This window comes from Bufo gargarizans, chromosome 6 (genome assembly GCF_014858855.1).
Source record: "Bufo gargarizans isolate SCDJY-AF-19 chromosome 6, ASM1485885v1, whole genome shotgun sequence".
NCBI lineage: Eukaryota > Metazoa > Chordata > Amphibia > Anura > Bufonidae > Bufo > Bufo gargarizans.
This window is the reverse complement of record NC_058085.1, coordinates 330,615,872-330,627,255: the sequence shown is the minus strand read 5'-3', so window position 1 is coordinate 330,627,255 and position 11,384 is coordinate 330,615,872. Positions and strand designations below refer to the sequence as shown.

Genomic DNA, 11,384 nt, shown 5'->3' with positions numbered 1-11,384 from the left:
CACTGCTGTTTTTTTTTGTGGCAAAGCCTTGTGACCGTGGCCTAAGTATGGACCAGATTTGTTAAAATCTCCTCCACTTCCCTGCTCCTCTAAAACACAACATACCTGCGGCGTTTACGGCATGTGTGAACTAGGCTTTGTCCTGGAGACTGTGCCACCTAACCACAATCCAGCTCCATAAGGGACTGATCAGCGCGCAGATTCCACAGTGGTGCAAACCGTGGGAACACGGCTCTTTTTTCCAGGACAGAAAAACGCACCATCAGCGCATTTTATCACTAAAATCAGAGACCATCTCCAGGCGGAGGAGTTTAGTTCCGAAAATTTGTTGCCGAAAATCGGACCAAATCTACACTGAAACCGCCTCCAGTTGTTTTCTATAGGAGGCTGCGCCGGAGTTCATGAGTCTGACCGTTTCTGGTCTGTGGTTTGGGGGTCATTCACATGGCAGAAATTCAGAGTGGAAAGCCGGGCCAAGATTTTGCACAAAACCCGGCTGCGTCTTTGGTGTCTCCCATTCATTTCAATGGGAAGCAACACCAAAGATAGCGGAGGCTTAGCCGCAGCCGGCCGATACGGCATATGTCCATTCTCTGCGGTAAAACGCACTGTGTGAACAGCGCCAAAACCTCTCAGCCCACAAACTGCGGCACGGCCACCCACTGAAAACAATAACAGACCCATTCTGGTCCGGTACAGGTCCGTTTTTGGCGTGGTTACCACACAGTTCCTTCACAAAAGCCTGGTCTCGGTTTAGCTCCATTCAAATGCGGGCTAGATTAAAAACCGCAGCGGTTTCTGCCGTGGGATCCTCCATGTGAGAAAAAAAACATCCGGTGAACATGCTGCATGACGTATAGGACACAAAAGTATACGTTTCCGCCCTCAGGACCGCCCTTCTACTGGCACCCGGAAGCACTTCTCCCTGGTAGACGTCCAAGTGACGTCACTCGACAAGCTCTCGCGAGACAATAGGCGTAAACGTCGCTAGTAGCCCAGGCCCAGGACGGTCGGTATCGTCTCTCCGTGGTCTGTACGGAAGCCTGCAGGGGCCGCACTGCCTCCAGCTCCTGGAGATAACCGACACTGGCGGTCGGCTGAACATCTTGTTAAAAAAAAAAACATAGGAGACGATGGAGGCTACAGAAGAAGATGACATATGCAGGGTCTGCCGCTCCGAAGGAACCGCAGAGAAGCCGCTCTATCACCCCTGTGTGTGCACGGGCAGTATTAAGTTCATCCATCAGGAGTGCCTGGTGCAGTGGCTGAAGCACAGCCGGAAGGAGTACTGTGAGTTATGTAAGCACAGATTTGCCTTTACCCCCATCTACTCCCCGGACATGCCATCGCGGCTGCCCATCCAGGACATCTGTGCCGGACTCATCACCAGTATTGGCACCGCCATCCGCTACTGGTTTCACTATACGCTGGTGGCGTTTGCGTGGCTTGGCGTGGTGCCCCTCACAGCGTGTCGCATATACAAGTGCTTATTTACCGGCTCCGTGAGCTCCCTCCTCACCCTCCCCCTGGATATGCTGTCCACGGACAACCTCCTGGCGGACTGCCTGCAGGGCTTCTTCGTGGTCACCTGCACCCTCTGCGCCTTTATAAGTCTGGTCTGGTTACGAGAACAGATCGTCCACGGCGGGGCCCCCCTGTGGTTGGATCAAAACCTCCTGCCGCCTCCACCTCAAAACGGCCAGGGCCCCCAAAACGAAGCACAGGGCCCTGGCAACGTCCCGGCCGACAACGGTGCCGTGGACCAACCTGCTGTTCCGCCAGTGGAAAATGTGGTGGTGGGTGAAAACCCTGAGCTGCCGGAAGATCAAGCGGAAGACGAAGAGGACGACAACGAAGACGACGCCGCGGTCGAAGACGCTGCCGACATAAACAACGGTGCACAAGACGACATGAACTGGAACGCCTTAGAATGGGACCGAGCTGCGGAAGAACTGACTTGGGAGCGGATGCTGGGCTTGGACGGGTCGCTGGTTTTTCTTGAACATGTTTTCTGGGTCGTGTCCTTGAATACCCTCTTCATCCTTGTGTTTGCTTTCTGTCCTTACCACATTGGACACTTTTCTGTCGTTGGGCTCGGGTTCGACTGGTACGTAAAAGCCTCCCACTTCGAAGGACTCCTGACCACCATAGTCGGCTACGTCCTGCTGGCAGTCACCTTAATCCTCTGCCATAGTTTGGCCGCCATTGTCAAGTTCCAGCGATCCAGAAGAATATTGGGCATCTGCTACATCGTGGTGAAGGTCTCCTTACTGGTCGTGGTGGAGATTGGCGTCTTCCCCCTCATCTGTGGCTGGTGGTTGGACATTTGCTCACTGGAGATGTTCGATGCCACCTTGAAAGACCGAGAACTTAGCTTTCAGTCCGCGCCTGGGACCACCATGTTTCTTCACTGGCTTGTGGGAATGGTTTACGTCTTCTATTTTGCTTCCTTCATCCTCCTCCTACGAGAGGTGCTGAGACCGGGAGTTCTGTGGTTTCTCCGAAATTTGAACGATCCAGATTTCAATCCTGTGCAGGAAATGATTCACCTGCCGATTTACAGACATCTCCGAAGGTTTATATTGTCCGTCATTGTCTTTGGCTCCATTGTCATCCTCATGCTCTGGCTCCCCATTCGTATCATGAAGTACGTGCTGCCCACCTTCTTACCGTACAACGTTATGCTCTACAGTGACGCCCCTGTGAGCGAACTGTCCTTGGAGCTACTACTTCTTCAGGTGGTCCTGCCGGCTTTATTGGAGCAAGGACATACCAGGCAATGGCTGAAAGGTCTCGTCAGAGCCTGGACTGTAACCGCTGGATATCTACTGGATTTACACTCTTATCTTCTCGGAGACCAAGAGGAGAGTGACAACCAAGCTAACCAACAGGCTGCCAACAACCCGCTGATCCGAAACAATGCCGCTCCAGTGGTCGGGGAAGGTTTGCATGCAGCTCATCAAGCCATATTGCAGCAGGGCGGCCCTGTGGGATTTCAGCCGTACCGTAGACCCGTCAGATTTGCTCTGCGGATATTTTTATTAATCATTTTTATGTGCATCACGTTACTGATTGCTAGCCTAGTTTGCCTTACGCTGCCAGTATTTGTAGGACGTTGGCTGATGTCTTTTTGGACTGGAACTGCAAAAATCCACGAGCTATACACCGCCGCCTGCGGCCTCTATGTATGCTGGCTGTCCATTAGAGCTTTAACCGTGCTGGCTGCGTGGATGCCGCAAGGACGGAACGTGATCCTTCTAAAAGTGAAAGAGTGGTCCCTCACCATTATAAAGACCCTGATTGTGGCGATACTGCTGGCTGGCGTTGTCCCTCTCCTGCTTGGTCTTCTCTTTGAGTTGATCATCGTTGCCCCTCTTCGGGTTCCTTTGGATCAGACCCCCCTCTTTTATCCATGGCAGGACTGGGCCCTCGGTGTTTTGCATGCAAAGATCATCGCCGCCATCACTCTGATGGGTCCTCACTGGTGGTTGAAAGCCGTCATAGAGCAAGTATACGCCAACGGGATCCGCAATATCGACCTCCACTTCATACTTGGCAAACTGGCCGCACCGGTCATCGCCGTCCTCTTGCTGTCGCTGTGTATACCGTACATTATATCTGCCGGCATTGTCAATGTCATCGGGGTCACCTTTGAAATGCAGACTCTAGTTCAGCGCCGCATATACCCGTTCTTACTGATGGTGGTGATATTAATGGGGGTACTGTCTTTCCAAATCCGCCAGTTTAAGCGGCTGTACGAGCACATTAAGAATGACAAGTATCTTGTGGGCCAGCGCCTTGTGAATTATGAACGCAAATCTGGAAAATCCAAAACCTCGCCTTTAACGTTTCCTTCCCATTTGGCGCGGGAGTGAAGGGGACAAAGACTCCCTAGAAACTGCTGATAACCTTTCTTAGAGGAATGTAGTAGCATCGGTGGTCCACAGCACCGCACTCTCATAATGTTAGGACAGGACTCAGAATGCCATTGTGATTATTGAGTTTGTGTGGATTGTAAGCTTGGAGCAGGAACATGGGGGTTATCTCATGAAGAATTTTGTCAATATCTTTATTGTAAATCTTAAAAACCTTATAAATTTATTAAAAATGACAAGGTGTAATTTAATATTATGACGTTATGAGAGCATGTATTTAAAGGGCATCTGTCAGCAGTTTTGTACCTATGACACTGGCTGACCTGTTACATGTGCTGAAGACATCTGTGTTGGTCCCATGTTCATATGTGTCCGCATTGCTGAGAAGAATGATGCTTTAATATATGCAAATGAACCTCTAGGAGCAACGGGGGCGTTACCATTACACCTAGAGGCTCTGCTCTCTCTGCAACAACCACACCCTTTGCACTTTGACAGGGCCAGGTATGATTACATTTTCACTGCCTGGCCGTGTCAATCAAAGAGCAGAGCCTCTAGGTGTAATGACAACGCCCCCATTGCTCCTAGAGGGTAATTTGCATATATTAAAACATAATTTTTCTCAGCAATGTGGGCACATATGAACAGGGGACCAACACAGATGTATTCAGCTGCCAAGAGCACATGTAACAGGTCAGCCAGTGTCATAGGTACAAAACTGCTGACAGATGCGTCTCACCATGAAAATGCAAGATAATCCGCAGGCAGCATAGTATAGAGCAGGAGCAGCTGAGCACTTTCTGGGCTTTGTAGTCCAGGAGGCGGTCCTATCAGTGATTGGCAGCTATCTCTGTATACACAGTCACAGAGGGAAGGCTGTCAATCACTGATAGGACCGCCTCCTGGACTACAAAGCCCAGAATGAGCAGGAATATAAATGAAAGAAATACAAGTTTTACTGAATAATTTACTACAAAACTATCTATAATGCCGCCTTTGGCTCAGACACCATGTTCAACCTGACAGGTTCCCTTTAGGCCTCATGCCCACGAACATTGTTCTGGTCCGCATCCGAGACGCAGTTTTGGCGGCTCGGGTGCTGACCCATTCACTTCAATGGGGCTGCAAAAGATGCAGACAGCACTCCGTGTGCTGTCCACATCCGTTGCTCCGTTCCGTGACCCCGCAAAAAACAAACAAACGTCCTATTCTTGTCCGTTTTGCAGACTTAAATAGGCATTTCTACAATGGGCCGACTATTCTGTTACGCAAATTGCGGAAGGCACACGGGCGGCTTCTGTGTTTTGCGTATCTGTAATTTGTGGACCGCAAAAAACGGAATGGTCGTGTGCATGAGGTCTTGACATGCTGCTATAGTTTAAAGGGGTTGTGTCAGCATAAGATCTTCTCACTTATCCACAGGATAGGCGATACGTATCTGATTGGTGGGGGGCAGACTGCTGGGATCCTCACCGATCATGAGGACGGTTCCCGGAGTGATTATAAGGATAGTCGCACGCTGCCGCTTCATTTAACTCTGAGGGACTTCCAGAAAGAAGCCAAGAACTATGCTCCACTATCTCCAGCAATCTCATAGGAATCAATGGAGCCGTAGTGCACATGCGCGGGCCTCGCTTCATTCACGCTGGGATTCCAATTCCATGATCAGTGGTCACATACCGAGGGCTCTTTCACACTTCCGTTTCCACGATGATATCCGTGAAGATGTCTTTGTGTCCCTTTTTTTTTTTTGCCCTCTGTGTGTCATCCGTAGGCTGAAAATTTCCAGAGTATATTCTAGCAATGATCCGTGAAAACCAAGGACCAAACACGGATGGCGTCGATGTTGCGTCCGTGGTTTTCACAGACTATGTGTGAGGGATCCATAATCGGCGACAAAATTGGACATGCTTCTATGGTGTCACCATGGACCCACGGTCTGTGGAAAATGACTGATGTGTGTAACACACGTATGCTGATACGTGTCTCAAAACAGCACGCGTCCGTGATTAACTGATGTGTTAAAGAGGCCTTACCCCGATGATGGGTGATAATTTCTTATGGTGGAACAGCCCTTTAAGTGCAGTACAGTAAAGACTTGGAAATCCATGTTTTAATGTAAACCGCTCCACACTAAGACGACTTGTCCTTTGCCCCTGTCTGAAGTTTGTCTCAAGCTGGCAGTGCACATTCAGCCAACAGCCGTCTCTCAGTTCCCCCCTCCCCCCTTCCCTTAGCTTGGCCTAGCATGCAAGTGTTCTGATTAGGGAGTGGGGGGTGTACTGCTGCCACATTGGGGGAAAGTCTGGAGCCCCCCCATACATCTTTCTATGAATGCAGGTTTGTTGCAGAGAGAAAATCGGTTCCATTCATCTGAATGTTGTCTGCAACGTGTGCATAGATTTCTGCAAGCCCCATTCAAATGAACGGGACAGTCGGAGAAATTTCTGCAACGTGTCGGCATTGTGTGATTTCATCCTTATGGGTATACGTAATCTGCATTTGTAAACTAAGGCCCCTTTCAGACAAGCCAGTGTCACGCTCCAGACTCGCAGCGCGAGTATGCGGCAGCTCCCGTCCTGACCTTCCAGCACTGCCGGGATCTCATAGCATTATATTGATTTATGATGCTATGTAACCCTTAGGCCCCTTTCAGACAAGCGAGTTTTCAGCGCGGGTGCAATGCGTGATGCGAATGCATTGTGCCCACGCTGAATCTGGACTCTCTTTTCTATGGGGCTGTGCACATGAGCGTTGTTTTTCACGCATCACTTGTGCGTTGCGTGAAAATCACAGCATGTTCTATATTCTGCGTTTTTTTACGTAGCCCTGGCCCCATAGAAATGAATGAGGCTGCGTGAAAATCGCATCTGCAAGCAAGTGCGGATGCAATGCATTTTTCATGGATGGTTGCTAACAGATGTTTTTTGTAAAAAAAAAATGTTTTATCACGCGCGTCAAAAACGCATCAATCTGCATTGCACCCGCGCGATAAAAACTGAACGCAATCGTAGACAAAACGGACTGAACTTGCTTGAAAAATCACGCATTTTTAACTGTACACATCCAGACCTAATCTGTATCGCTCGTGTGCAAGGGGCCTTACAGTTCTGGAATGTATTGGATAACACTGACATAATGCTGCCAGTGTTGTCCTATACATTCCATAATTCAATATAATGCTGTGCGACCCCGGCAGTGCTCCGGAGCTCAGGCCGGGTGCTAGCCTCACAGCGTGTCAAGGAGAACACATAGTAATAATTACATATTTAGAAAATAAATGTTCACCTATCCTATTAGGGAATTCTGAGGTAAAGGGGGTTATCCCGCGAAAAGTATTTGTGCTAAAAGTCCCAATGGTGGGATCCCGACCGCCAGGATCCTGAGAAAGTAGGGCTCTCCATTCAGTTGTATGGTATTAAGGGCCCATTCACACGACGGCATCAGTTTTTGCGGAAATGCAAAACACGGATACTGGCCGCGTGCCTTCCGCATTTTGCAGAACAGAAACAGAAACATCCTTCTCCATGATAGAAATGCCTATTGTTATCTGCAAATACAGACAAGAATAGGACACTATGTTTGCAGATGCCACGGAACGGACATACGGATAGCACACTGTGTGTCTGCATCTTTTGCGGCCTATTATAATAAAAAGGTCCGCATCTGATCCGCAATATTGCAGAACGGATGCAGACGGAGATATATACGGTTGTGTGAATGGGCCCTTAACAGTGCGGTCTACGTCAGTCCCATAGTGAAGTGAAGCAGTGGATCAATATATGCACTACCGCTCCATTCAGTGAGGGGACCCTCCATTCTAGAGGTCAGACCCCCAGCTATCCAATATTTATCACTTATACTATGTGTATATCCACTGGTCGGGACCCTCCTCTATCAGTCAGTGTGAATAGTGGCTGCAAAGAGTGTCTAATATCAAGTACAATCCGGTCAGCGCTCGATCCTGTTGCACGGGAGGCGCGAACTCCACAGGAAGATCCCAGCAATCGTGTCTTGCTAAAGGGTTCCATTTATTTTCAAAGTATAGTCATAGATTATAGAATTAAACGCATTACGTTGTATAATCTATGACTATACTTTGAAAATAAATGGAACCCTTTAGCAAGACACGATTGCTGGGATCTTCCTTTTGGAAAGAGTGTCTCTCATGCTGGAGGACCCAACATGTCCAGCCTGCCCATCTCTGAGGATTGTGTAATGCGTCGCCTCTCCTGACATGTCTGTTTTAGTAAATGCTGGTATCTCCCATGAAATAACAATTCTGGAGCATCTCTTACTAGGACTGTGCATGGTGCCGTTTCTCTGTTATTCCTCCTGGAAATGTATGTTTTGTAAATTGACAACTGGGCGTTACCGCTCCGCCTGTCCAGAAGTGCATTCCTGCACAGTCTGAAGCCTCATTCACACGTCAGTGTTCGGTCAGTGATTGTGAGCCAAAACCAGGTGCGGCTCCAATCACAGAACAGGAGCAGATCCTTCCCTTATACCTTATGTCTGTGGAGGCTCCAGTCCTGGTTTTGGCTCACAATCACTGATGGAAATCGGCATTGATTGAATGGGGTCAATGTATAGGGACACGCCCCAAATGGTAACAAGCAGTTGTCAATTTATTCATACATTTTTAGGAGGAATAATAGAGAAAGGGCACAGTGCGGAGTTATAAGAACAGATGCAGCAGAATTATTACATCATGGGGGTTACAAGTATTACTTGACAGACAGGAGACGTGACAGTAGCTGATGGCTGGGGGTTGAAGCCACGGGACTCCCTGTCATCGTCTTAGTTCCTATCCTTACCCACTTTACACACACATGGGCCAATGTGTCAGATGTTACATAAATGTGAATAACATTGCAAGAAACTCATTCAGATTTCGGCCTCACGCACACGACCCTGTGCCGGCCTTGTCCGTGCTGCGGACTGCAATGCACAGGCACCAACCGTATGGCCGCCGTCTGCGCACGCAGATGGGGTTCGTGATCCGTATCCGACGGTCCACACCACAAAAAAGTACTGCCTGCTCTACTTTTTTGCGGTGTGGAGGCACGGACAGAAAACTCACAGAAGCACTCCATAGTGCCTCCGTTCCGCACCGCACCTCCCGGATTGCACACCCTTTCAAGTGATACAGAGCGCACAAAGCCGGTGCCCGTATATTGTGGACCTGCTGTTTGCGGCTGCAATATGGGCAATGGCCGTGTGTGTGTGGCCTTAGGATTTGTAAGCTACACATTATATTAGTACCCGCTGCATAATGCTCTGTTATAAATGGAAGCCACAATGTAGTGCTGGATCATGTGACAGACACTGGCGCTGCCCAATGGACGCCAATGACTTGTAATGGGGCTCTACTGATGTGACACTGTCTTGACAGCACACGGCTGATGGAGAAACGGCAGAACTTGTCCAGTGTTCACAAAATAGCTTTCAAGGCCCCTAGCTTTTTTACACTGACCTATCCTTAGGATAGGTGATCATTATCTGATAGGTGGGGGTCCGACACCCAGGACCACCACCAATCAGCTGCTTGAGGAAGCCGCAGCACTCACCGAAGCTCCTGTAAAGCCTCCTTGCAGCGCCGTTCATTGTATAGTGGATGTGCTTGGTATTGCAGCTCAGCCTCATTCACACCAATAGGTCTGAGCTGCACCTAGGCCAGGTGATTGATGAACGTGATGTCACCTGCCTAGGGTAAGCTATGAGAAGGCTGCGATGGCACGCTGCAACATCGTCAAATAGCTGATTGGCTGGGGTCCTCGTCATATACCGATAACCTAACTTGATAAGGACTCCTTCCCGGGTTGAAACATCTCAGTATTCAGTGATTTAACTATAGCTTTTCTTTTTCTTTCACATTGGACAAATTGTGTGCTTTCTTCTTCTCCTGTTCGTTGGGTTCTTGACCCCGACATGCCGTGAACTGTTCTCACATTATAGCAAGATTTCCCCGTTGTAATTTTGCAGTGCTGCTGACTTCTATAGTCTGAGAACCTGACTGATAACAGAGCAATTCAAATTGAGCGCATATCGAGATATATAGTCTAAAAAATAAAAAATAAATGTTTAAAGGGGATTTCCAGGAGTAGAATATGGTGCATTCTACAGGGCTGTGAAGTGCCACCTGCGGTTCTTCAGCGTGTTCCCAACGACTGGATTAAACGTTCAACAAGTTGCATCCAGCAGAATGGTGGACACCGCGAATCACGTAAAGCACTTTAGGAAACTCCAAAACAGGTAAAGATAATAGAAAACTGACATTTCCAGCACCTTTCTGATTAACTGCTAGCCAAGACAGATATATCACATGACCCCCTTTACACTGTAAAAACCAGGGCTAAATTTAATATGGCAGATTTCAAAATGGCGGGTGAAAATGTTTACCCCACTAAATAATACAGCCTCCCTCCCAGATGTCGCGCTACATTTTTTCCGGAAGAGTAAAAATACTCCTGTGACCATATTTGAAGAGTATTTTTACCCGAGGAGGAGTATGAAAGTTGCAGTATTTCAAATACATAATACGTAGGCCTGCGTTGCCCACATCTGCGTTTGGAGCCTCTGTTGCAGATTATATGTTAACAAACGCCATACTGTGGCATCTGTCACCATAGAGTTCCACTGTGTGTAAAAATAAATAAATATATATATACTTTAGACCAGTGGTCCCCAACCTTTTTTGCGCCAAGGACCAGTTTCATGCAAGACAATTTTCCCAGGGACGGGGTGGGGTTCTTGGGTGGGGCTTATGGGGTGGGCGGGGCTTAGCGGGTGCTGGTCGGCACTGACTGATTCATGTGCATAATAAAACACAAGGTGCATCTCCCATTCACAGTAGTTATTAACCCCTTCAGCAGTCCCTACTTCACAGTAGTTATTAACCCCAGAGACCTCCACACTATGCTCCCCACAGAGACCTCCACACTATGCTCCCCACAGAGACCTCCACACTATGCTCCCCACAGAGACCTCCACACTATGCTCCCCACAGAGACCTCCACACTATGCTCCCCACAGAGACCTCCACACTATGCTCCCCACAGAGATATGCTCCCCACAGAGACCTCCACACTATGCTCCCCACAGAGACCTCCACACTATGCTCCCCACAGAGACTTGCCGCATGACTGGTTACTACAGGCGACACACGCGCTCTCTACGTCTTCATTTCCATGGATATAATGGCTCTCATAGCAGATGACCGGACCATGTGACTGACCGTATGACAGGTAATATAAGGGGCGGGCCGTCCTCATCACATGATGCGGGAGTGAGCGGCGTCTCGGTGACAGTTGCTAACGCTGGTCTGAAGTACTCAGCAGGTGGGAGGAACTCAGAGCGGCTCGTGCATACTGCGAGTCCTTTAGGCTGCTGCGCATTGAAAGGGTGGGGGGCGCTCGGATGTGATTGACAGCTGCAGAGACCAATAGTCATTCTGAATTTATATTCAGCCTCCAATCAGAGAGAGAGTTGTGCGGGGCGGAGCATCTG

General features: G+C 48.9%; 1 protein-coding gene across 1 annotated transcript; it reads left to right on the top strand.

Annotated features, from left to right (window-relative positions):
- The first annotated feature begins 957 nt into the window (after positions 1 to 957).
- On the top strand, positions 958 to 4,126 carry MARCHF6 (membrane associated ring-CH-type finger 6). Its single transcript, XM_044296611.1, has one exon. The coding sequence runs from the start codon at positions 1,134 to 1,136 to the stop codon at positions 3,873 to 3,875; it is 2,742 nt and encodes a 913-aa protein (XP_044152546.1). The 5' UTR covers positions 958 to 1,133; the 3' UTR covers positions 3,876 to 4,126.
- The last annotated feature ends 7,258 nt before the right edge of the window (positions 4,127 to 11,384 follow it).